Here is a 27,928-nt window from a genome sequence, read left to right as displayed (position 1 = left end):
TCTGGCATGTGCAAGGAAAGCAAAATTGTCTTTAGTTCGGAAGCACTGAAGTACTGCCCTGCTCATTAAGTGAGCCCGTCCATGCCTTTAGTTTCTGTAAGGGCAGCAAAAATCAAGCAATTATTTTTTGTAGCACAAACATTTACATGCGTTGCCAAGTGAGGAAGTCTAAGTGCACCTGAATCCATTTGCATATGATTACTTTGGAGTCCATGCAGTGTAAGGAGAGCGCAGAGACAGTGAATCAGACTCAGGGAGAGAGAAGCAAGTGGACTGGATGCCCATGTTGCTGCTGTTAATAAGAGGGGTTCTGATCCCAGTGCCATACAACCGCAGCCCCTACGGGGTCTTCATGTCTGCAGTTCGACCAAGCTCTTTGACAAGACAATTATGTGTTTATAAAGAGAGTAGTTTAAAATGCTTCTGGGTATTAATCTGCTGGCAATTAAAATCCCTTTAAGACAAGCTCGACCACTGAACGTCAACTCTAGAGCTTACTTTTGACCTTTCAGGGGAGACTAATTTAGAGGCACTCGGTCTAATCCTACAGATGATAGCTTCCGATCCCAGCTTCCCAGCCAAGTACCAACATCAGATGTCAAATATCTGAAACTGCGGTTCCTCTTGTAGTGGACAGGATTACTGCTGCAATAACATAACATCAGTGGGTAAAACTGACCTGTTCTGTGATAGTCTAATCCCAGCTCATGATCCCTATTAATATCAGTGGGTGAACAATCCAATGCTTGGTGATCGTGATCTGTTCTCATTATGGTTAGATGTTCACATTTCCATTAGATCCTCTGAGACAAGAGCCTGAAGCACTGAGCACAAAACCATGACCCCTCAGGTGCTGTATTAATACATATCAGCTCTGTGCAACATTTAATGACCTCATACACAAACATGCACTAAAACTGCAATAAAGAGAATTTTTACTTACAGATGAACATATTACTACAGGTACAACTATTTTATACATCGCCTTCATGACATTGTCCTATTTAGCACTTCTATGTTTCAAAAAAACAAAACTATATAACCATTTCTTACTCCTTCACCTGAAATTGTAATGCTAATAAACCGAAACATGTTGAAATGAACACAAAAATGCTCAAAGCTGTGTCCAAGTTACAAATACGCAGTTCTATACACATTTAGTTCCATATTTTGTTATTTACAGTGTTGTAACATTAATAGGTATATTACATTTCCATTGTTTGAAATGCTGTGGAAGAAAAGTCTATCTAAGCGCCTATAACACAGCTCCTTCCCAGCCATCAGCTAAAACTTTCACTAAATAAACTGCCTGTTTTGACAAACTTGACCATAGAGCTGAAGAGTCAGGCCAATTTGGAAGCTGAAGGGTCACGCATGTGTTTTTTTTATAAGAAACTTGGAATTCTTTTTTATTATATGCACAAGGAATGTGGACTGGCCAGTGATTCTGACTTGGCTAGACGTCGAACTAGGAGAAGATGCTTCCCCACTGCAGAGCACAGTGTCAGAGCCAGGCTCCTCTCACATGCGGTGAGCTCCACATGCCTGGCTGGTCAGTCTAGAAGAGCTCCTTTCCTCTGTAACACGTCCTTTTGGCGACCAGGTAAATGGAGGCAAGCAGGGTGAGGGAGATGGCCACAGAGACGAGCCGCAGCATCACAGCCAGGCCGGCTGGGCTGTGAACAAATGGGGAGCTGAAGCAGGAGAACATCTCTGTGGAGTTCAGATCAGTACTGTCGAGGATTCCACAGGCATTGCTGACTCCTGCAAACAGAACACAGGAACATCTCAGGTCCAGATAGAACACAGGAACATCTCAGGTCCAGATAGAACACAGAACATCCCAGGTCCAGAAAGAACATGGAACGCAAGAACATCAAATACTAAGATAAAGAAAAACATGATATTGAATAAGTTAAAATAGTTTAATTAAAATTGTGAACAGCTTGTCCACATTACTTGCACTAACCATTATTGGTTGTGTACTAATCATTATTGGTTGTGTTATTTGTTTGTGTATTTGGCTTCCTATTATGGAAAATGCAAAAAAAAATGTGTTATTGTTTGACATCATCAATGTGAAATGGAATCATGGACCTGCGCAGTGAGGTTTTGTGATGACCTTCACATGTTTTCAATGATTTGAAGAAATTAACATCTTGGTTGACTAGAAATCAGCCCAGCTCTTCTGCTATAAAGATATCTGGGGGATGACACAAAGGGTGGTAGTTTCTTTTTGCATCGAACAGTAAGATCAAGACCAAAAAGATAATTGTTTTCTCCTTCATTACCAAGATCACAGCTCTGATGAAACAGAGCACGACTATGTGTGACAAACAGGAAGTGAGCTGCGTTCCTCTTCAAAGTAATTCCACTTCAAAGGGAATCTGCAGAGAGACCTCTGCCAACAACGTGAGGAAAATATGAGTCTTAATGACTGCTTTCATCCCGAGCCACAGGCTGGGTTAGTTGTTTAAAATGCAAGTAATTACAATTTCAAGAAAACAAGTTGTTATGTTAATCCACAAAATATGATAATGACAAGAACAGTCTAGCATGGCTAAGGCGGTGAAAGAAATAGAAAGAGTGGAGCACAAATGAACAACTGTTGGTGTTCCATGTCCATACAGAAATGAGACTTGACACCACAATTGCTCAGTACATAAGTTCATAAGGAAAGTTAGAAATGGGAGTAGGCCATTTGGCCCATCTGGACCATTTGTTTGTAGTAGTTAATCGATCCAAGGATCTTCCTGACAGAAACCAAGGCATCATCTTCAACAACACAGCAGGTAGCTTGTTCCACACTCCCACACCTGTGTAAAGAAGGTTTCTCAATTACGAATGCACTTCCCTGTTGTCGCACTTCCACTTGTGTCCTAGGGTTTGTGTTTCACTGTTCATTCTGAAGATAAATGCTGGACGGACTTTGTCAATGAATATGAGGATTTTGACAGCTTGTGTCTAGTCTTCTTGTAGTCGTCTCTGTTCAAGACTAAAAATCTCCAGTTCCTTCAGCCTGCCAGTGAAGAATAGTAATTTAAGCCTCAGAATCTATATAGTCACACTTTTCTGGACTGATTCCAGAACAACAATATCTTTTTATATCCTGTTTACTAAAGTTGTGCGCAATATTTAAATAAGGCCTTGTTAGTATGTTGTACGTTGTACACCTTTAACATATCATTGATTTTAATTTGATGCTTTTAACTCTATATCCTAACATTCTGTTTGCCTTTTTCATTGCTTCCTCACGTTGTCCAGAAGATGTAAATGATGTGTCAACATCTGTCTGGAAAGCCTCGAGCTGCCTGATTGATTGGCCAAACTATGTACCCTACTTGGGACTGCACCATCAGTAAGACCCTTAGAGAGCCTGGAAAAAAATAGCATTCTTCCTTTTTTAGTGATGTGCAGGTATCCCCTAGAGGAAAAAGCTTAACCATCAACAAACTACTTGTTGTCTTTACTGACATGTTATCCTGTACCATACACTGTAAGGTTGAAATAAAGCCACATAAGTCTTACACTGGACTTGAAGCACTAGGCTATTACATTGTAGATTATTTCACTAATATGGCACAGAGCCTATTGCACAGAGCTCTGCCCTTAAAACATCATGTTGCCTGGCAACCACAAGAACAATGCTCACTCCATGACAACTAACGATCTGGAATACTGAATGCTCCTAGAAGTGCAAGTGCTTTCACTGTATGCCATACTTTAAAGATTAACAACGTGCAAAAATGTAATCTAAATTAGTTTGTGTTTTGGGATGAGAATTAGCTTAAATTGTTCATTTTGCTGCCAAAAAGAACTTTCTCCTGACTGTAGCATTTCCAGATGATTCAAACAATCCCTCTGTGTAGTGGAATTTAATTTCACAACCTCCTGCTTATCACACACTGTGCTGATAATATAAGCCAATTACCTTTAAGCTTGGTTGTTATAAGAAATTGAAGAGTCAATAAACTTAAATTGCTTCTTGGATAAATGGAATAATTTCAATAAATCAAAACCAGAAGAACTGGTCATACAAAATGGAACAGTCTGGAAAACCCAACTTGAACACATCTAAAAAAGATCCCAAATATAGAAGCTTGAGACCAGAGCAACATACAGTATGTTAAAAACTCAAAATTCTAGAACGGGCTATAAATGACAACCAAAACCACTCAGAATTGAGGAGGATCACAGAGGAGAAGCTACAAGACAAACTTCAGGACCTCAGACTAAGAAAGGTCATTAGCTGAGATGGAATCAACAACAAGATGCTAAGATGCAGCATCTTCTTGTTAACATGGAGTTGCAGCAAGCCCTGCTAAACTCTTCAGTCTCTTACTGAGAGCCAGGTGTTTCCCTGGAATCAAGGATTGATCACCCAAATCTACAAAAGTGGAGACAGACTTGCCCCTAAGAACTACCGTGGCATTTGTGCGAACAGTGACTTAGTAACTGTAATATCATGAATACCCAATTACTGGCCTTTCTTACCAGCACAATGTCCTCAGTAAATGTCAGATTGGCTTCCTACCAAACTACACATACTTGTAAATAAACATGTCCACCATAAAAAAGATGGAAAAATATTTGCTTTATTGATTTAAAAAAAAGTATTTGATTCAATTTGGCATGAAGGTCTGTTTTAGAAACTTCTTCAAAGTGGTGTAGCACGTATAGTCCATGACATAATTAAGTCAATGTACTCGGAGAACAGGTCCACAGTGAAAATTGGGAACAAAAGAACAGAATTCTTCACTCAGGGCTGCAATCCCAGCCTGACATTGTTCAATACCCATCTCAATGAGTTAGCAGAAGTGTTGGAACAGTCTGCAGTTCCAGTCCTCATTCTACATGATGCAGAGATCAAGTTCCTTCTCAATACTGATAACCTGGTCATGCAGTCACCACAGAGCAGGTGAAGCAGCAGAGCCTGGCACTGCGGGAGCAGTACCGTCAGACATGGAAGTTGACAGTCAATCTCGACAAGACCGGAGTCAGATCTTAGGGAAACAGTTACCACTTCACACAAAACAACAACACACTGGAACACACAGCTTGGCCATTGAAGCTGACAGACCTGGCTGTCCAGTGAGGACAGGTTGTGCTCCCAGTTCCAGCAGGGAGAGGCAGAGACAGAGATACATTTACATTAGACAAACATTCTTCCCTAAAATAACAGAATTTCCGCACCTGCCAGAATCAGAATGGCTTCCTGTCTTACTGGGGGAGAGGGAAGGCAACACAAATGAACTGGCAGTCCAGTATGGGACCTCCTGTCACATCCTGAGGAACAGACAGCCTTTCTCATTACGTGATGTATGTAAATGCCCACGAATATTTTTTTAGTGTAAATGTCTAGGGTGGCATGGTGGTGCAGTGGTTAGCAGTTCTGCTTTGCAGTGCTGGGACCTTGTCCCCAGTTCCTGGGGTGCTATCTTGGGTGTAGAGTCTGTATGTTCTCTCTGCATGTGTGGGTTTCCTCTGATTTGTAGCCGATGTGCTGCCCTCACTATTATCTTAAAAATCCTTTATTTTTTTCTTTCTGGTCTGTTAATCTTTTATATATATTACAGCCTGAGGGCACACCTTGACTTCTGAAGTCGCAGATTTGTCTTTTGTAAGTCATCATATTTCTCCCAGGTGAAATATTTTGCAATGTAGTGACCAAGTACATGCTTGCTGGCAGGCGGACTGAAAGCAATAACACCTCTTAATTCTCCACACTAGTTCTCCTCTTTTATTTCCAGGTTCTGTGGAAGTTCTGAAAGTCGATCTTCAAAGATACTTTCTGTCCAGTTAGTGCTTTTACTTTTGTGTCTCAGCCAGTTTCCCATGTCACAGTTAATAGAAAGATGCTATCCAATGGTCAAGCTGTAAACTACAGTCCCATTGCGCAGGATGTTTTGTAGTTGCAATGCTACCAGAGTGTTTTTAACATCTTGAACTTTTGAATGGCATGTGAATTAGCCTAGTTTAATTTGTTGCTGTAGTGTCTCTTGTGGAGCCGTGGTTGCTCAGATGGCAAGGGCGTCCAGTTCCTAACTGGAAGGGTGTGGGTTCAATCCCAGGTAGGGCCAAGTGATGTTGCTTGCTCTAATTCCTTCTAGATGGCTCAGCCTACTTTCCAAATGAGTACTGGGGGTTAATCCTTCTGTGGGTAATGGGCTGGCTGGAGCGTGATGCTGACCGTATCACCTCCAGTGTCAAATGATTGGGAAAAATGGTGGCCCTTGTCCCCCATTCCCCATGGGCTTTTATGGCCTGAAGAGGGACCTACCTACCTACTGCCTTTTGTAGGTCTGCCACTTGTCTTGCTTTCTCTGTATTTAAATTTACAGACACTAATGGGATGTTCGTGACACTCCACCATGCTGGGAGTAACTTGGTCATGAGCCACCGTGCTATGGCGCTGTAAAGTGTGCTTAACACGTAGCAAACAATCTAAAACCAAAACAATCTCAGAACAAACTATTAACAAAGCAATTTTCAAAATTTCTCACGATCAACCCATCATTTATAACAACTCCTTTTTTACAGTTCTGAGAAGTTACATTTTAGGAGAGCATGACAAAGTAGTACACAGTGGATAGCATTTCTGCCTCGCAGTGCTGGGGCCCTGGGCCCAGTTTCATGGGTCATTTCTGCATGTATGTTTTCCCTGTGTTTGTGTGGGTTTCCTCCGGCGGCTCCAGTTTCCTCCCACAGTCCAGAGACATACTAGTAGATTTATTGGCTTATGAAAAATTGGCCCTGGTGTGAGAGCATGTGTGTTTTGGTCTGTGTGTGTCCTGTGGTGGACTGGTTTCCTGTTCAGGGTCCATCCTACTTTGCGCCTGTTGCTTGCCAGGATAGGCTCCAGCTCCTCCTTGACCTTGTATTGGATAAAGCGGATAGAAAATGGATGGATGTGTAACTGTAAAAATGTTCCAATTCAAATAAAAGAGGGAACATTTTCTCTTCAAAATGTGTTTAGTTAACAAATATATGCTCAAATATTATTAAACTGTATATGTGTGATTTGGTAGCATTGCCTATGTTATTTTGTTCATTTACTATTAAATACAGTTGATACAGTACCTAGTACCACTAACAATACTTATAATTTAATATCCTTGTACTTTTCAATGTTTATGTACTAGCACTTGCATAAAAATTTAAAGCATTGTTCTTTTAATCCCGGAATTGCTCAGACTAATAAATGTGAAAGACTGGTTGAAACTTTAAATGTCTTTTGAATTGCATTTTTATTTAAAATGGTTAGAATGAGAAACTCCTTAGATTACCTCTTCACTTTTTAAAAATACTGACAAACCTACAATGTTTTATGATGTGCCGGTTAAATCTAGCATGCAAGTTGAAAATGCAATTGTTACGTAATGTTCCCTTTTCAACAGTAAAACAGCAGCTCTTGTGGTTAGATTAAGAGATTGGAGACAGATTTTATTTTACTATTCACACAAAAACATGCATAAAAATGCACCGTCTGTTATTCAAATAAGATTTCCCTTGTTATCATCAGTTAAAATGTCAATGCTTTTTTACAATAATTTGTGCATAGCAAATACATAAAAGCAGAATGGTACCAACCAACCTCATATTAATTAACCAAACTGTTTAGTACATTAACTATTCAGTGCGTATTACTAAAAAGTGTAATTCAAGGATCGCATCTGTGCCCTCTACTTTAATTTAAATATAAAGTCCCTTGGAGACAGTCAAATGACTCCCATTAAACATGCGCTATATCTCAAACAATGAAAGCAGTACATATGCGAATTTCAATGGTACAAAATTGCACAAATAGAAAACAAAATGAGACTGGTTCATTTCTTTGGGTTTCATTGTTTGTAAAGAGACCAGCTTCACAAAGCTTTATCTTCCAGGTGCTCCAGTTTCCTGCAGTCTAAAGATATACTGGCAAGTTAGTTGACGATTGGGAAAACTGGACCTGGTGTGAGTGTGTGCGTGTTTGTGACTGTGTGTGACCTGCGATGGACTGGCGTACCACCCAGGGTGTAGCCTGCTGTGTGTCCATTGCTTGCTGGAAAAAGCTGTGGCTCCCCTGCTAGCTCTGTATTGGATAAAGCAGTTAGAAAACGGAGGGATGTAAATATGTCTGTAAATATTGTGTTAGTTTTATTTGCTTTGGCCTTGCTGTATGTCATTGGTTATACCAATAAATCAAATAAATTGATCGTAGGCAGTATCTTAGGCAAATTTGTCATAGATCTCATAATGACAAAAGAGCCAGCAGGGGACTCCAAAGAATAGCGAGCTGTACCATAACCTGACACCTTCCTTTGCTTGGTTTTACATTTGAGCCACTAAACACTAAACTCTCCTGTCAGGTTCTATAGAGCAGACTGGATCTTTTTTGGAACATCTCTGTCCTCCCTCCTTCTCATTCCTCAGAAAATAATGATAATAATAATAATAATTCCTTACACTTATATAGCGCTTTTCTGGACACTCCACTCAAAGCGCTTTACAGGTAATGGAGACTCCCCTCCACCACCACCAATGTGTAGCATCCACCTGGATGATGCGACAGCAGCCATAGTGCACCAGAACACTCACCACACATCAGCTATTAGTGGGGAGGAGAGCAGAGTAATGAAGCCAATTCATAGATGGGGATTGTTAGGAGGCCATGATTGGTAAGGTCCAATGGGAAATTTGGCCAGGACGCCAGGGTTACACCCCTACTCTTTTCGAGAAACGCCCTGGGATTTTTAATGACCACAGAGAGTCAGGACCTCAGTTTTACATCTCATCCGAAGGACGGCACCTGTTTACAGTATAGTGTCCCCGTCACTATACTGGGGCGTTAGGACCCACATAGACCACAGGGTGAGCGCCCCCTGCTGGCCCCACTAACACCTCTTCCAGCAGCAGCCTTAGTTTTTCCCAGGAGGTTTCCCATCCAGGTACTGACCAGGCTCACACCTGCTGAGCTTCAGTGGGTTGCCAGTTGTGAGTTGCAGGGTGATAAGGCTGCTAGCTAAAAATCTCTCCAGCCACTTAAAAAACACCTTGAAACCATTGTTTTGTACGTGTTTATACTACATATGGAACAAAAGAAGAGAGTAAATCTAGCATCAAGTATATGTGGGGTTAGGCCCACACTACTGATACTGTTTGCATGTACTGTGACACACCCCCACCCCCCCAGTCTGGGACACATGTGGACCTCTTTCACAGCCACAGTGAAGGTTAGGGTGGTAGCAGCATCCACCTTCCACCCCACAGTAGAAATTCTCGACAGGCACCACAACACGTGACGGAGAGCCAGCCCAGTGCGTTTCTTACCTGCGTCTCGCACGACCGTCAGGTTGATGCTCACGGCGTGCACGGTGCCGTGCGAGGACTTCACGGTCAGGGTGTAGGGCCCCGTGTCGTTGGCAGTGAGGTTGTGAATGAGGAGGGAGCCATTTCTGGAGAAGAAGACCACCCGTCCCTGATACGTCGACTGCGGGATGTAGGTCTTGTTCGGGTCCTCCCTGGCCTGGCCGTCCGCAAAGCGGATAGTTTTCAGCACCACTGGGGCGGAGGAGGCCGTCCACGTGAAGTGCAGGAACGGGGGCGGCTGCCCGGAGACCGTGTACACGGCCGGCAGGAGAGCCCATTGGTTCTCTGCGCCCAAGACCAGGCTCTGATTGGTGGCCACTGAAACTGTCCCACTGCCCTCTGGAGAAGGGAAGAACAATGACAGTGACTGTGGGCCTGGCCTTCCACCAGAGCTACAACAGGAACGCTAAGGAAAGAATAATACCCTAAGGCAGGGCTCTCGCCCTCGTTTGGGGGACCCCCACATGTGCTGTTGTGTGTTTCAGCTTGCCTCTGACACAAGAATGAAGCCTTAAATGACCTGATTATTTAAATGAGATCCTAATCCTGAACGTTAGAAGTTGCCATTTTACTCTTTTGTGTCAAAAATAAGCTCAGATGCCAACCAACCAACCAACCAATAAATTAAGTGTCCTATTGGATTCAATTAATCAGTAAGCAGGCTGCTGCTGCTGCTATATTTCCAAGATAAATAGTCCTATCAGCAAACCTTGTGTGCACTTAAATGATTAGTCTGCATATTCCTAGGTAATTACCTTTGGAAATATTTATTCTGATGTTGTCACAAACTGCGCGCAGGCACGCAGACACCGTGGCATTCCCACGAGCACCCACTAATTAACTTCACACACTTTGTCTATTTAAACTTCCACTCTGCAACTTGTCCTCGCTCACTATTGAGGTTTCCTCAGCCTGAGCTGCGTATCTAGTTAGCGATTTTCCCTGACTTATCGCTTGATCTTGTGACCCCCTGGATCTCTGACCTCGCTCGAGCCGCACAACTGGGATAACATTCGCCTAGGAATTCAGTTTTCTCTCTCACTCTCCTACCTTTTTCTTTTGGAGTATGTAACAGATGTTTTCTTCAAAGCAATGATGATAGTGACAAATAATTGATATAAGCAAAAGCTACCCATCACACAGAGCACAGAAAACAAGGCAAAAGATACACCACATCATTAAAAAAAATAGATAGACCTGGGACTCAGCTGCCAAACTTCCTATATATCCTATTTTTAATGCACAAGGACGTTAAAAAGGTTATAAATAAAGGGCTTATTTTACATCCTTCTTGCATAGATGCCAGCTGGATTTTGATATGTTTCTCAGTGTATGTCAGTGACATAAACTCCAACAGGTAGTTGGCAGTTCTGTCCTGCTGTTTCCCAGCACCTTTTACAATACAGCAAATCCTGGTTCAGTTTGGGTTATTGAATTATAGAAATGCATTTTTCCCAACTGAGTTTCACAATGAAATACTTGTTAATATAACGAAAGCACAAATAGAAAAAAAAACAGCATTAGAAAACATAATTACTTCCTCAGGGTGTGCAAAAGGCTCTGTACCTGTATTTTTCATTATATATTCTTCTTAATGTAATACTTAATAACAACAGGAGAGCTGAAGATTGGATGGCTTTTACTTTCTTTGTCTCTGTCACAATTAACATAATTCAATTAAAACTGCTTTAGTTCCCCCAGCGATTCAGTTATCAGATGGTTTCCTTTCATTAACTGAAATTTAATTAAAAAATGAAAGGACACAAAAATGAGGAAGATAATTACAAGCAGCTGGTTGGGACTTTTTCTGTTGGTTTCTTAGCTCAGCCTTGATTTTACTTTAACATCAATACTATATACAAATTGTGCTACTTAAATACAAGAGATAAGTTTGGTGGGATATCTTATCAAATAATAAACCAGAAGGAATAGCATTTTGCTTTCCTGTGATTTTCAAACAGTGTACACTTTGTAGACAAAACTATAAAGTTCAGATTGTATCCCTTTGTAAAACATATGAGATAGAATGTAGACTTACAGCTTCTCAAGGCAGCCAGTTGTAAATACTCACTTAAGAACATGAGAAAATCTGCATAGCTAAGTGATCCCAGTATCTTATCAAGCCATTCCTTGAGAGTAATGTAGAATCAACTACCTGACTGATAACCTGGAAACATGAGTCATTATTTTACTGATATTGAAAACCCACATAAAGAAATTAACTGTCACAACAACCTTAACCAATGCAAACTGATGGGTATTCCAAATTCCGAAACTGTCTTTCCCCATTCTCTCTGCACTTTATACATGAAAATAATTAAGCTTTTGATAAAGATCCAAATAAAAATAAAATATATTTTTTCAAAAATTAAAGGCTATAGGCTATATTTTTTACCGACAACTAGTGAAAACAAAACAGGGTTTGGTTAAGGAGTAGATATTCAGATTGATGAGATGTGTAGTAGTTAGTGGAATAATACAGGGTTCTGTGCTAGGACCACCGCTCTTCTTAATTAGATCAAAGATGTAATTAGTGGCATCCCCACAGGGTTCTGTGCCAGGACCTGATTTTTCTCATTTCTATATATGTATAATTTAAAGTTAGCAAATCTGACAAGGTTCAAGGTGAACCAAAAAACGAATGCAGCTTAGAAACTGCAAGGAAGGTTTGCAAAAACTTAGACAACATTCAGAGCTAGGCAATTACACAATACTACCTGCAGAGAACCAAAATGTAAACCACAAATATACAGCAGGAGACCTTGAGCTTGTAGCAGCTGCTTATAAAAAAATAAAAATGTAGTTTTTTATAATGACATCATTTTCTTCCTAGATAATACAGAGAAGCAAGAAATATGCAAAGTAATATTTATTTTAATATTGAATATATATTTTTAAAACTATAGAATTTATCTTAAGTGAAGTTATGATCAAACTATACAATTACATAATTTTAGAATATTATCTGCACGTCTGATCACCACAGAAAATCGTGCTGCTCTGAGATCAGTCCAGAGAACTGTTCCAACCAGATACATGACTGGACCTAAATGAATACCCTGCACTGACATGCTGAAGAAACGGAACCTTATTCCGTGTGGAAGAGAGAAGACTGAAAGGGGATTATGTGTGCATTAGGATTAGGATCTGTCATGACCTTTTCAGGTTTGGGCCTAGTCAGAACACCTAGACTCAGGAAAACCTAGACTGCTACTGGAAGTGTTGTTGGTGGACCAGTAGGTGGTGCTATTCCCTCTGGACCAGAATTTTCAAGCAATGTGCTGTCCTTTATATGAAACTTTGAACCTGATCATTAAACATCTCATGGCATTGTATATAACAGTAGGGGTGTTAACACTGGTGTGCTGGCTGAATTCCACCCTGTGCTCCGACAATCTAGCCTACCTAAAGTTCCCAATTAATTCAGCAGGAGAGAGGCTGTTTTGCTCTCTTTCATATCTGCTGTGCAGTGGGGCTGCTGTGTGCTGCCCAGGCTGGGACTCCACTTCAGTGAGGGATGAAGTGGGTTCCTTCCCACGTGTGAATTTATTTTCGTTTGTGAGAGTTTAGTATTTTAATAGTTGATTTTCATCTGTTCACATTATGAAACATAAATTCAGGTGGTGACAGACTTGTTTTCTTGTAAGTGTTAACTGCAATTAGTTTTGTTTATGCAAAAACGCATGCTAGATTTGCTTCTGATTTATTATTTTTAATTGACTCCTGGGTTTCAACTAAGTCTTGTCTGGTATGTAAAAGCAACATAGTGCAAAATGATGTAGAAACAGTTTAGAATGAAACAGAAGACTGGAAACACCAAGCCTGAAGAAACTACCTACAATTAAAAGTGCAGAATTTAAATCAAGAGATGTAGTGATAGAACTGCAAATTGTACCAGTAAGACCTGATTTAGATTATTATGTACAATTTTGGTCACCATGTTATAAAAAGATTTTGTTATTTTGGAATCAGTCCTCAGCAGACAATCTAGTCCAAACAGAGAAAATAAACCAGGTACTTTCAGATGCTTAAAAGATCCTTAAATAGTGAAGACAAGGAGACTGGATTCAAGTATGATAAATCCTCAAAGCACTTATATTCAACCCAGTGGAATTCTTTAGAATGATAAGTGAAACTTGAACCAGAGGATACAAGTGGAAACTATGTAGAAGTAAGTAAGAGGTGCCACGCCTTTACACACAGGGTTGTGGGAGTGTGGGTCAAGCTACCCAGTCATATTGTGGAAGCTGATTCAGAACTGAACCTACTATATTGAGTGGAATTAATATTAATGTTTAGTAAATAATTCAAATGTGTATTCATTTTGTACTCATTATAATAAACAAAATGGTACAATCATTCAAAAGATGACTAAAAATGAAATGAATAGTGAAGTCCCTGGCAAACACTTCTTTTGGTATGAGTACAACGCTGCAGGGATATTTGTTCTCAACTGACAGTTGTGGTTTGAGCAGGCGGCAGTACCTCAGGAGAAAACATTGTGTAAATGCGACCACAACAGAAACCTTCCAGTGTTCAGCAGCAAGGGCATGGGGGACGAGAGCTCAGCACCGCAGCTGTGACGAACAGTTTCTCACCTGTTGATGTCATCGCAGCCTGAACTTCCTCTGGATGTGTTTTTTTTTCAAGAACACCTCACATTAATCTCCCTGCACCTGACTAAACAAACCCTTCTCTCTCGCGGATGTTGCAGCATGTTTGCACATCACTGACAGACAAATCGCTGACAAATCTTTACAAAAATCTAGAAATTCAAACTTATGTTTTCGTTAGAATGCAGGGAACATGCAGTTCTGTATTCTAAACTGTTCCACCTTAAGGATAAGAGGTCTGGCAACCTCAACAGAGCTCTAGCAGATACAGTATAAAAGCAATTAACGTACTGGCTGATTTGCAGCAGATTACTGTTTGCTCAGTTCGGCAGGTTTCTCGAGATCTCTTGATCAGTCATGGGGGTGTGAAGTGTCTTGCCCATGACTGTGTCAGGCAGCAGCATGTGTGCTGAGAGCTGTGAAATGTGGGGACGCTTTGATAGGTTAACGATTTGCCAGGATTTAAGAAAAAAACCTCAGAACATTTAGGATGAAATGCCTTTATAAAACTGCAGCTGGGTTGTACTGAGTGCCTTAAACTTCCCCACAGTAAACTTCCTTGGTCCATGATGTGACCCCTCTCGTACTCGAAGTGTCACAGTCTCAAGGCTGTCTGTGTCCCTCTGTCCTTCACTGTGACCCAGCTCAGTAACCCTTCAGGGGGGCCGAAGCCAACCGCTAGGGTGGGCTTCGCCAGGTATTTTACAGCTGTGCCAGGCCCAACCTGACCTTGACCTGTCACACATTCTGATGTTGTGGTATTCTGATCACATACTCTTAAACCCCTCTATCTATTGGTGAAACATTGTGAGATCCCGCGATGTTTCGGCCGTGATTCCCCTTAAGAAACGCTGTCCAGACTCACTTACCCGTGACGCTCAGGAGACTCAAGAAGCTGCACAGGAGAGCCCGCTGGTTCATTCCGGTCAGTCGCGCTGCCATTCTCCACAGCCGCACTGTCTGCTGAGACCTGCGCACTCGGGCTCGGGACCACAGGCACGCCGAGAGTGGGAGGAAACGAATTTGATTTTTTTATTTCTTCATTCTGCTAAAGTTTTAGAAGAGGGAGGTGGCGGTAGCGGTAGAGGTGGCGGTGGGGGGGGGGGTGGGTGGGCTTTCTTTTATAACACCATACTTTGGAGCAACAAACTGAAACACCAGGCTGATGTATTTCTTTCCCCCTTGAGGCTAAACTTATAATCATCTGAACGGGACAAAGACTGATTTCAACCCTTTACCCACATATACAATTGGAACTAAAAATTCAATAGATTTCTAGCCTGTTGTCAATAACAGCATACTGTATAAGTAGCATGTTGCTAGACATTCCCTGCAGAATCAATATCCTGTCTGGATGGGTGTGTAAAATGTGTGCCAGGAAGTGAAGGTGTGTGAGGGTACAGACAGCAGCCTCTGTGCAGCACGGAGAGCACCAGCAGCACCAGGTCTGGGGGAAGCCTGCGTAGACCGACACATTCCTGCCTGCAGACGTCAGATCTCAGCAGACATCAGCAGGGACTCCCAACAAGCAAGGCATCCTAACACAGATGTTCAGACTTCAGTTTCTGTTTCAGGATACTGGAATGAAATCTTCCAAAAAAACGAAGCTTGCCTTTTAAAAGTTAAATTAAGAGCATAAGAAAGGTTATGGGAGGCCCATCTAGCCAATTTGAAAGTTAATTGATCCACAATATGGCTGGATGGCTTGTTCCACACTCCCACAATCCTCTGGGTAAAGAAGTACCTCCTGTTACAAGGATGTTTTGATTTTTTCTACATATAGTACAAAAGTTATTTTCTCCAATGTATCATTGTCATGATAATCTGCCTGGAAACACCACAATGACAGTGTTTGTCTAAACTTTGATAAATGTTTGTGACTCTAAGCTATATTGTGGAGGAAATGTGTTGAAGCCATGAGCTTTATCACAGGAGGCAATGAAAACCATGTATCAGCTTAGAAAAATAATAAAGAAGTATGACAGTCATATAACTCTTTTCCTTTTTTACCTTAAAACTACTCCCATTGTGGACTACTGTACCTCATAAAAACAGAAACCAAGCTTAGCTCACTTGTGATATATGTTGGTTAGGCCTTCTCACTGCTTCATAATGTTGGCAAGAGAAAAGGTGCACACATTGATACATACACTGTTCATACATTTTCTCAAATTAACAAGCTTGGTTTATTAGTTAGAGGAGACATTCAAAGAAACAAGACCCACTTGCAGAAGAGACGTGGTTTGTGTAATAATAAACTGCTTAGAGAGAATGTATAATCCCTCACAATTAGTCACACAAAAGGTGATGGAGCCCTTCAAGCAAAACAAAGGTCTCTTAACGCTGAGCTGCCTTCATGAAACACAGTTCATTTCTGTGCAGCTGGATCGTTGTCTCATCTTACTGGGCTGTAGTTCACAAGCTTTCATCTGAGAGTCACCTACCTGTCTGCAATTCATGCTGAAGCCCCATAGGGATAAGCATTGAAAAAGTAGCTAATTTAAATTCTTCTGTGCATTTAAAGGCATATCATTATAACAGTTCAAGATTCTTCTATTTAATTTGAATGTAAATATTTTAATGATGGAAATCCCTAAGACCTGGGTTAGAATAAATCATTTTGTAATTGAGAAAAGGTTGTAATTCAGAAAAGAAAAATTCTGAAACAAACATAAACATTAAAGATTGCACGTTGTACAGATTTTAAGTTTACACCAGCTAATTGATGAGAAAATCCTACTCAATCATTTTTTGAAAGAAGCCAGGGTATCGACTTCAATACCATGACAGGGTAGTTTGTTGTGTAAAGCAAAGTGTATTGGCCATTGCTATGCCAAAGACAAAGGGATGTGGGTGGCCAACAGGGACACCTTCAGCAGACCTGGAATTCAGGCCAACGTCAGTCGAAGATGGTGACACTCAGGTTAGACATCTCCCAATCTCCTGTAGTCTGGCGGAGGTCTTCATCACCTTGACACAATCAAGAGAGGCTCCTGTCAAGAGAAGGGAGGAGGCGCACAGCAGACATTGCTGCATGAACTCCTGCAGCAACGGCTTTCTTCGGGAATGCTCTGCTACTCATCACACCTTGGTGGTGACAACGGGGGCTTCAGGCAAGCCCATGAGAGAAGGGGGCAGCACTGCTGGGCTCTGGTCCTGAGGATAAAAGGAGGCACTCAATATACAATAAAGGGTGAAGATACAAAGAGGTGGCCTGCTTTGTGACAGCACTGATGCTATGTAACTCTGTTATTCTGTTCAGTAGAAATTAATTCACATGTGTGAATTCCACTAAGATAATTTAGACTGAATATAAAACTCTAGGTAACTGTAGATTCCATTCACACATTCCCGAAACTTCTGTGTAAGAAAAGATTGTGCTCAATATACAAGGCCTGGAGAGCCGCTTGAGGCACACCTCTTTTCTAAATGGAGTTCAATGATGAATTTGTAGTTGAACAACAGCACCACTAGGTGCCGCTGAGAGTGCATTTTGGATTAGGCTGGCCATTCTAGGCTGGTCTTCTTACTGTTCTGCATATCACCAACTGCATATCTGAAAAGCTATGGATCATCATACAGCTACAATCACACAGCAGCCTCTCAGAAAAGAAGGTCTATTATCTGGCAGGAAATTCAATTAAAAATGAAACTGTGTGTCACAGGTGCTTCACCGCTTCACATTAAAACTGCCTGTGCTAAATTACCTGCCAGCCTGATGTCTTTTCAGTGCATCTGCTTGAATCCATCTAAGATGTTTGGGTATGTAAGAGTAAAATACAATTGTAATACAAATTACAAGGTGCTTTTAAAAATGTATAAAAATGAACACGTGAATAAATCTGACTGAATGGATTTGGTACAGACTGAAATTCCGATTGAATTACTCCTCCTGTCCCTCGGACCCCCCTGGTACTCCCCCAGTCCCTTCGGCAGGTTGGGGGTCTCTAACACCCCGACCCCCCCAGTACTCCCCTAGTCCCTCCAGCAGTGCGGGGGTCTCAAACACCCTGACCCCCCGGTACTAACCCAGTCCCTCCGGCAGGGTGGGGGTCTCTAACACCCCGACCTCCCCAGTACTCCTCTAGTCCCTCCAGCAGCGTGGGGGTCTCTAACACCCTGATCCCCAGTACTCCCCTAGTCCCTCCAGCGGAGCAGAGCGGCTGTGACAGTGCCCCCTTAGCATGGGGGAGAAGGGAGCATCCCCTGATCCTATATGGGCAGTGAGGGTTCTGCCTCACTGTGAGATAGATACTGTTTGGCTCCCCTCAGCTCTCTCGGAAGCTTCTCATTCCCATTAGCTCGATCTTGGTAGATCTCATAAGCAAAGCACAGCTGGGTCTGCACAGTCCTGGCATGGAAGACCTCTAAGGAAAATCATGTTGCTGCCCCAGGTGTTTGCCTATGTAAATTTAATCTTTTTAATTTAATTTACTGCTTCTACAGATTTTTCTAATTCTTCTGTTTTGGTATCAGCAAACTTGACTAGCTTACTAACTATACCCACATTTTAGATCATTTATTGAATCATATTATTTATTGATATAACTGCGGTTATCCTAGAACAGATCCCTGAGATACTCTAATAACAACATCACCCCTAAAAGCTGGTGTTATTGAACTCAATTTCATGTATGCTATCAGGTAGATAAGACAAGAGTGAGTGTGAGAGCATGAACTCTTAATTTTTCCATGGTTATATTGTTTTCTTGAATTATATGCACAGTATAGCAGCAATAAGTCAGAAAATCAGACCAGATATAGACACAATCAAAATTGTATCGTGTCAGTTGTGAAATTGGATCAATTGGCTACATACTGTAATATTACCTGGCTCTAAAAGACAGTGCACAATAGAGACGTAAATGACCAGGATGAGAGACAACAAGGAGCAGATCAGTGACCACAGCTTAGTCAAAGAAACAGAGACACTGGCAAACCTGACTAACCTGAGAGGACAAACTCAGTGACCACAGCCTGGACATTGAAACTGGGTGAAACGGGCAGACCTGGCTGCCAAGAGAGGACAGGCTCAGTGTTTCTAACACGGTCTATCACTGCCTGGTGATAGAAACAGGGAGGCACAAGCAGATCTGGTTATCTAGAGAAGACAGGCTGTGCACCAACTGCCAGCTGGGAGAAGCAGAGACATAAATAGCCCTTTTGCTACACTATGTAAAAAACTCAGAAATTAGATAAACATTCTTCCCCAAAATAACAAATATAATGCCAGAATTCCCACACCTGTCAGAATCAGAACAGCTCCCAATCCTACTAGGGTTGAGGGGAGAAAAAAGTCGATTGAAGTCACTGCCCAGTACATGATCTAACACAGCCTGGGGAGAAACAGAGTCTCTCAGATGATAATTTGATATTATTGTTCTAAATGTTTCGATAATAGTTAGTGCTTTGGCAGCTCTAAAAATCATTGGTCTTGTCAAAACAGCTCTTTGAATTTGGAATTGTTAAGTTAGTGAATCAGTCCCCGAACAGACAAATGAATGCTGAGTTTTTCTGAGGGAAGATTTTTCTTTTGGAATAACAACAAGTTTTAAAATACAAAACAAGTACGTAAGGTCAATATTAACAACACTGATATTTGGGTGCGGGGCCTGTGCACCTAGGAGATAAAATACTGTACCTATCACTTCGTTTCCCTGTCTTTAAGCAGCTCTCTCATCCTTTTTTCAGCATCAAGGATTTCCACGACAGAATCTGCAGTGACACAGAACCGCTTTCCCAAACAAACCCTGCAGAAATGAATCATTTTATTGTCCATCTGAGTTACTTACCAGCCATCACACACATTTTTAAAAACCCTTTCCTTTTCTGTGTTGCTGTGCTGGGCTGCAGAAGGGTTTAGGCAATGCATTCTTCGTGTCAGGCCCCAGAGGGACAGATTTGACCTACTGATCATTCCTCAGAGAGAAACTGTCTTTGCTCTAGTTTGATTGAAAAGAACTACCAGCATCATGGAGTTACTTAAAAGCTATACAGATTAACTTTCTTGTTCCCGATGCATGATGGACAGAAATCTGCATCACCAATGGAAGTTGATGTTATTTTCTCTGGCAGTGAAAAGCCCATGATATTATTTTAATTCTTTCTGAGATAATGTACTGCCTGATTGTCAAATTGCCTGCAAAATTGCACGGCAGCTAAAAAAGACAACTTTTCCTTTGCTTATTGTAATTATTATTACAATTGCCTATGATTAATTATAGAGGAGAAGAGCAGGGTGAGTGGAAGAAGGGAGAATGTGAGCATGGTTAGTCATGCACTGCATGTCACCTTCAGTAAAACAGTGAAGCACTGTTCATCCATTGTCAGTCACTACAGTTATCCAGAGCTCATGATGGGCTGGTGAGTGTATTGGGTCGGTCAAGTGTTTTAAGGTGGTTTATGTGGTTTGTTTATGAAACTGTCAACTAAGCAGGTGTCATTTCACATCCGTTTCATTATGTTCACAGGTATGTAAACATGCAGCAAAAAACATGATCTGGCTGTCTGTGTCACTGTGACACTTAGGCATGATCAAAGTTCTCCAATATACATTGTACAGTCACAGGAACAACACATTAAAACCAGTTGTGTTCAGCGCACAGAGTCTGCCAGAACTGTTTGGTGGCCCCTTACGCTCTGCATGCGAAATGTGCTTCTCCTTGTCCACTTAAAAACGGGCCCTGTGTGTTCACATCCACACCTTGACAGCCTTACCTGTCAAGAAGTCGTCTGTGTCTTAGAGTAGATCTCATGGGCTTTCATGAGCCTGTTCTTATCCATCTCTGCCCTGACTCCAGTGGGGAGATGTGGGCTGTGGTGGAATTACAGGAGGTTAATTCAACCTTAAATATACAAGGAGCAAGGTTTCAGCTGTTATGATGTCTGCAGGTGAGGTGTCTTCTTCAGCCAATGTGTTGTGTTTCTAGGTGACACTGCAGTGCTCTCTCTCCTGGAAGCTCAGTACAGCAGGTAGGTGTTGGGTGGGGCCATGAGGAATGAAACCACACTGAGCTCCTCCTCACTGGCTGCCCTGTGGGTTTCAAATGACCTTCAAGGCTCTGTTTCCAAAGTTGTGAATGTTTGATACTGAATCCCTGTTATATTGCCAGCCACCAACTTTCCTATGTGGAACTGAAACTCCTGGATTCTAGTCTACCTCTAACTCCAAATAGTTTAATAATCATCCCAGCCAATTGCAATGTATGGATGAAGCTCTAAAGACCACAATGGGTTTTAGACTGAAGTGTTCTAGAGAGGAACCACCAGGATAAAATTGCAGAAAGTGTCATTTATATTCTTAGAAAGTGAATGGAAATATCCCTGTAGGCTTGACAATGGTTTTGTACTGTATGTACAATACTGTTTATGAACCATTGTGTCTCTTCTCAAATGCACTGCATTGCTCGGTTATTGAAATTCCAATACCTTTCTGGGTCATTGTTCAGAATAATCTCAAGATCTGTTTACCATAATATTAGGAAGAGGCTGAAGACACACAACACACACGCTGGATTGGAAGTGTTTGCACTTCACGACAGGGGAGAAAGGAATTATGCCTAATATTCGATTTCTCATTTTCGAGGTAATTTCAGAAGGATCACCGCAGCCTTTCAAAATCCCTCATTGTTAATATTTGTCTATTTTTTAAATTATTCTGTCAGTACTCGTTCAGTTTACACTGGCTATTTCATGCTGTTGTTCTGAATTTTGCCATGGCAACATGCAGTCACAATATGTTATGAGGGACTAGACATTATAATTCTGCACCCAGAATTCAGCTAAAGGACGGCACCTATTACAATCACCACACAGGATGGCTGGTTTGAAGATTTTACTTAAATGCAAAGTGTGCCACCTACTGGTCAACACCACTTACAACAGCAACCTGGTTTTCCTTAGAGGCCTCCCTTCTCAGATGGAGAAAATGGCTGTCCATTATAGGGCACACACACATATGCATCACTCACATGTGCATTTAGGGATATATGCAGAGATTTCAGTGTGGCGAGGTAGTAGTGTTCACTGCCATGCCACTGTGCCTCTCCTGCACTAATCGATCAGGTTCATTTATACAAGCACTCCATCTGGGGCTTCAGCGTAGCTCAGCTGGTAAAAGCACTTGCCTCTGTGCTGATTGTGAGTTTGAGCCTGGGTTATAGCAATAGCCAGCTGTATACGGAACTCTGCAGACATGTTGTGCTGTGGGTGATTGAATCTTCCTCCTCCAGTCAGTGCTGAACCTGCACTCCAGGGAGTTACAGTCTGCGACCCTGTTAGAAGACTTTGAGTGTTGTGAAGCTGTCTGGATCAGAGGAGTCTTCTCTCCCACCATGGAGGGGTTTTAAAACACTAAGCGGGAGAATAAACATGAATTCATATAGGTATATTACACAATTAATTGGCAATTCTAAATTTAAAAAGAAAATAGATCTGCATCTATACATTAATGCTTTCTCTGACAATATGGGACCTCATGTTGGCTTTACATGAGTTATTGTTGTGAGCAATGGTCTTTATTATTCTGCACATTCCTTAGCACAGTTTATGTAGGAGAGTGAGTGAGTTTGTCTGGTATTTCAGTCTGGAAAACATCTTGTTCGCTTTCAGAACATGTGCATATGCTGCAGCTCCACTCAGAGGCCTGACTTCCCCAGAAGAAAAAGGAGGAGGGCATGTTTCTCACCAGCACTATCTTCTGTCTTGATTATTACATAGAGTTTTAGGCTAGAATCACAGAGGAGGGAATTACATTCACATCTGATGGCTTGAAATACCTTCTCTTTATAACATTATAACCTTCTTGAAAATATTTCTCTAGGAGGAGACTGATTAAGGCAAACGGAGAGCTCCAGGGATGCCCAGGAGGGAATACAGAGAAGCCGATAATACTCTTCAGCATCAATGCACAGGTCAAGAACATCTGAGTCACAGAAGCAATTTCACAGGCAAAGCGAAGAGTAACTATTAAAGACAGCTGCTTTATGTCACATGTCCTTGGAGCCAGAAACCTTACTTTTCTCTCACAAAGAAGGAAGAATGACAGATCTCTTTATATACAGTAGGGTACAATCACTTTCTTTGGCAGCCCATCGAATTTAAATAAAACTCATTAACCGTTTAAGCAGTACATTAGAAAAGCACAAGTTTGATTTTGTTGGTAAGGAGAATCAGAGAGTCCGGGAATGTAATTTGGTGATTCTGATTTTAATTGACACAAATGGCCCAGGCAGTCCATTTGCAGATGAAGGGAAAGCTCAACTGAATGTTATGGCCCTGCGCATAAAAATGGATTTTAATAGTATACAAAGCAATGAACTCCAGCATATATCCTGAGGCACAAATAGCTCATATTGGTTTATACCCTAGTAATCTGGGATAATTATTATTCATCATTATGCATGTAGTGTGTCTGAAGATATGACTGGACCAAAAACCCAAAGGCCAAGCAAATGTCCAGTACCAGAACTGCAGATCCCTGTCCTGGACAAATGCAGATGATTTCAATTGTAGACAAACAGAAAGAGCTAAATGGCATCAGCCACTTGTTACACTGGCAGCGCCTTTGCAATGACTGAAGTGGAATCTAATTCTGCACAGAAGTGATCCATTGAACGTTAAACGAAGGTGACAAATGGCAGCTCTCATGGCCAATTTATGCAATTAGCTGTGCCCTTGTGCTCTGATTTCCAAACCAGCTAAAAATTTGAGCTGAAGCTAAATAACAGCCACTCTTTTTCCTGCCTGCGAATGTTTCTAAAAAAATTAACTGCTTCACTTCCTTTGTCACATGTTGGTGATCAAGCCTTTTAAAAATGTAAATTTACTATTCTGGTAATGGGAAATCAGCCACCAGCCAACAGTACAGTGGTCATACAATAAAGGAATATTGACTATTTGGTTTCACAGCAAAGAAAAAAAAACAAGCTAATAAGGCTGATCACTTTATTTGATAAGCATTCTTGGATTGATCACTAACTGCATAAAGGAATGCTAATGTAAAACTGTAGATGATCAAGAATAAAGCCATTTCTTCATACCAGCTAGTTTTGATGGAGTGTATATTTCCAACATGTTTGGAGGCAAACTGCTATTATTGGTACTGTAATAATCATGGCTAAAGAAAGAAAAAGGTATTAAAAAATGTTCTCGCAAAATCTTAAAAACTCTAACTTGCCAATAAGTATGGATAATCCAGAAATGTATCTAAATTTATATATACGAATAAAGAAAAATCCCCCTTCTCCGGGTGCTGCTTAAGGATTTTATTGAAAGTTGAACTTAAAGTCAACAGATTATTACTTCTGTACACACTGACTGGCTAGACAGGTGGATCATTTTCACCATCAAAGGTGTGAGGTCGATCAATAACACATCAGCTTGGTGCCTCCTTCAAAATAGAACAAACGAACGGTTTCAAAAGACAGGAGGCCTTTTCGGAGCCTCTAGCCCTTTTGTCAAATAACAAAACAGAGTAGCAATTTTGAAGCATTAACGGGCCAAGGTCGACCTCTTTAAAACTCATTACACGCTTTGTTTATTTTATAAAAGGAATTAAAAATGCCATCCATGGTTTGTTTTTTTTTCTGACCCTAACCCCCCCCCCCACCCCCACCCCCGAAAAAAAACAAACAAATTTGAATCTGTCTTTGATAGTAAGAAAAACAGTCTGCAACTTCTTCTCCAATTCAATCAGTACATGTAACCAAGCCAACCTGTCCCCACTGTTTTAAGATATTCTGGTGACGTGAGATCTTGACGACACTTAAATTACTACATATAAAGGTACTGTATGCCTCCCGCTCGGCACGTTCACTCAGACTGTTGTCGCGCCAGCACTCCACTCCTGACATGTATTTGCAAAGATTTTCAGAACCACCGCGCCTGTGAACAGCTCCGAGGACCGGACTTCAGATCATTGCGCACTTGCAGAAAGGAAGACGCCTCCGAAGGAAACATGTTACTCGCAGTACATTTCAAAAGCGGGAAGTTTTGTGAAATAAATTAAATTTAGGATTAAATTCTACTACAGCCATATTACACCTGAAGATTTTTTTGCATGTCTTCACGCTTAACCTCACCGGTGTGCTTTTTGTGAAACTGGAAAGAAAAACACGCAAATGTCTGATTTGGAGACAATGAATACTTCACTGTTAGATTTCGCTGGCGGGATTCAACTTTTAGACGGCGTGGAAGTCACCGTCGTGCTGCCTGTCATTTTTGCTGGGATTTGTCTAATCGGATTTGTTGGGAATCTGCTGGTCCTGGTGGTTCTCATTCACGATTTCAGAAAAGGGAAGACATCGGTCGTGAACGCGCTCCTGGTCAACCTGAGCGCTACCGACTTGCTCATCGTGTTGTTCTGCGTCCCTGTTCGCGCTGTCACCTACTCCAGACAGTCCTGGACTCTGGGGAGCTTTGTGTGCAAGACGGCGGACTGGTTTTTGCACTGTTGCTTGGTGGCCAAAAGTTTCACACTGGCAGCGATCAGCCAGGCCAGGTACAACTACGTCTTGAACCCGCCAAAGTTTATACATTTTTACCCAAAGAGATTAATTGGAGCCCTAGTGACGATATGGACAGTATCTATTGTCTTACCGATCCCTCACATGGTATTCACTACCCTACAGCACTACAAGGAAGTTGACTTGTGCATCTTTGAAGTCCCCTTTTACGCTTCCAACTTTATGAACGTCTTCAGCAAGATCTACCCCGCAGTGGCTTACGTGATACCTGTTATTTTCATCGTTACGTGCTACACCAAAGCAATCCTACGAACAAAGCCGAGAAGAAACAAAACGCCGAATCCGCGGCCGCAAAGCAAACGGATCACCCTGATGCTGGTGAGCGTCAGCTGCGCCTATGAGCTGATGTGGCTCACGGAGTGGGTCGCCTGGATCTGGGCACGGCACAGCTACAGTGAGGCGCACCGGCCGCCGGCCGGATTCATTATCTTCGCACAGGTGTTCTTGTATGTCAGCAGCACAGTCAACCCCATCATTTTGCTGGCCATGTCCGAAGACTTCAAAGACGGACTCGGAAGTGTTTGGGCGTGCTTGTCTTGCAGGGGCACGAGAGGAGCCGGGGGCAGCCGCAGCCCGAAGACCGGAGAGAACGGAGCGGAGGTGGGGGCCAGCGTCATCAACTCCCTCCAGGACCTGGGAATGGTGTCCCCCAACGCGAAGACCGAGGTACCCAGGGACGCCTGCGGCAAGATCCTGCCAGATGTTGAACACTTCTGGCAGGAGCGGAGGAACACAACCGCGGCGGAGGACCACGACCCGATTCCGTGGGAGCGCGAGGAGAAGCAGTAGTAGAGGAGTGGGACAATTTGCTGACCAAGAGACTCAGCGGGCGTCTGCCGCTGCTGAACAAGATGGGTTCGGGACAAGTGGGTTATGTTGTAAAGTGCCCCCTTTGTACAATTTTCGGATAAAGAGTGATCGATTTATGGACGGAGTGTCGTAGAAATGAAAAAATGTAAAAAAAAACTTTGGCAAACGACAAGTCTTTTAACGAACAGCAACGTCAACTGTTTGGTAGGTGTATTCGCACCGATATCTAGAGATTAGTTTTCACAGTGAAGTCCTTGCCCTAATCACTAAAACCATTAAGAGAAGTTCAGTATTTTGGACAAGTGGGCGTGTTCCATCGGAAAATCGCAGGTCCTGAAAAAATACTTGTGAATATTGCTACAGGTTTGGTCGGAATCGAATTTTCTTTTTTTGTTTTGTGGAGGTGTATATTTCATTATCATGAGAAAACAAGTGTAGTGTTTTCTATTTAATTGACGACATGGACAAAGGGGAAATCGTGCTTGGCGCAGTCATTTCGGATCTCTGCGCCTCTCTAGCGCTACTCAAGTGTTGAAATGTTCCTCAGAAAGAAAGTTACGTTATCTATGTCTACTGTTCGGATATGTATTTGGAGTTAATAAAATATTTAACTTTAACTGGAATTCCTTGTTTTTCTTTGAGGACTGACAAGTCATTGTCAGACTGAGTCCAGACATTCATTCTATTCATACCAATGCAGAGCATTTTATACATGAAAGCCTGCTTCGAGATTATGTGACCGTAATAATCTGTCATAAAATAATCCGATAAATACAACACACACAAATAGTTATAATCAACAACCAAACTCCCGTATTTCTCTGCTGCATACTTTAACACGATCAATAGAAACACGCGTTCATATTTTTATTTTAATGCGTAGTTACAATTCCAGTTTTGCAAAGCTTTATTTAACCAGCAGCTCTGCCTGCTCAGGTACTGACTGTGAAATAACCAAATAAACTATATTAATAAACTAATAAATAAACTTATAAACCTTAAAATTAAATCACATGTTCCATGCTCGAAACACACGAGTTTTCGACTACCTGGTAACAGGGACACCACCAGACAAAGGATCTACAGATGCCAAGGAAACCAGAGTGGAAACTTCTAGCAAGACAGTAGGAAAAGGTGCACGCTTTTTAACAATTTCCCCTTACCAAATAAGAAAGAAATGCCTATGATGATGATGATTCAAATATTTTCTGGTGAAGTTGTGAAAGGATCTGAAGGTCATGGTAAAACATGCATCTTTGGTGAAATTAATTTCTGCAAGTCATGCAGGCTCTCCCAGGTACAATTTCTTCTAAGTGAGGTCTTGGGCGTGGGGTCTTGAGTCAGGCTAGGTTATATCACACTTTTTGATTCAATTGTTATTGGAGGGAACATCTCTCCTTCTGCAAAAAAGTATCATAGTGTAAATGTCCACAACATTTGGAGGGCTTGTACGTGTCCCCTTTCATAGTACAAGGCTTTTGGGTGGAATATTCCACTGGGCAGCTCTCATTAACCCTTCTGACAGCAGTTTGGCATTTCTCCTGTCTTCCACCCCAGTCCAGCTAGGGTCCAATTTTTCTGAGCTTCTGCACCTGGACAAGACCTTGCTTCTCACAGATGTTGTCTAAT

The 27,928-nt window shown here is 41.7% G+C and overlaps 2 protein-coding genes across 2 annotated transcripts; one reads left to right on the top strand and one right to left on the bottom strand.

Moving 5' to 3' along the window:
• Nucleotides 1–918: 918 nt before the first annotated feature.
• On the bottom strand, nucleotides 919–14,986 carry LOC148678233 (uncharacterized). The gene is made up of 3 exons (XM_088632737.1): nucleotides 14,834–14,986; nucleotides 9,313–9,690; nucleotides 919–1,764 (listed from the first exon to the last, which is right to left on the bottom strand). Exons 1-3 carry the CDS (start codon nucleotides 14,904–14,906, stop codon nucleotides 1,559–1,561), a joined length of 657 nt encoding a protein of 218 aa, XP_088488863.1. The 5' UTR covers nucleotides 14,907–14,986; the 3' UTR covers nucleotides 919–1,558.
• Nucleotides 14,987–24,785: 9,799 nt separating this feature from the next.
• Nucleotides 24,786–26,916, top strand: LOC148678232 (G protein-coupled receptor 151). Its single transcript, XM_088632725.1, has one exon. The coding sequence runs from the start codon at nucleotides 25,085–25,087 to the stop codon at nucleotides 26,276–26,278; it is 1,194 nt and encodes a 397-aa protein (XP_088488851.1). The 5' UTR covers nucleotides 24,786–25,084; the 3' UTR covers nucleotides 26,279–26,916.
• The last annotated feature ends 1,012 nt before the right edge of the window (nucleotides 26,917–27,928 follow it).

This window comes from Lepisosteus platostomus, chromosome 1 (genome assembly GCF_059453375.1).
Source record: "Lepisosteus platostomus isolate fLepPlt1 chromosome 1, fLepPlt1.hap1, whole genome shotgun sequence".
In the NCBI taxonomy this organism is placed as follows: domain Eukaryota; kingdom Metazoa; phylum Chordata; class Actinopteri; order Semionotiformes; family Lepisosteidae; genus Lepisosteus; species Lepisosteus platostomus.
The sequence above is the reverse complement of the archived record's forward strand: the minus strand, read 5'-3'. Positions and strand labels throughout refer to the sequence as shown.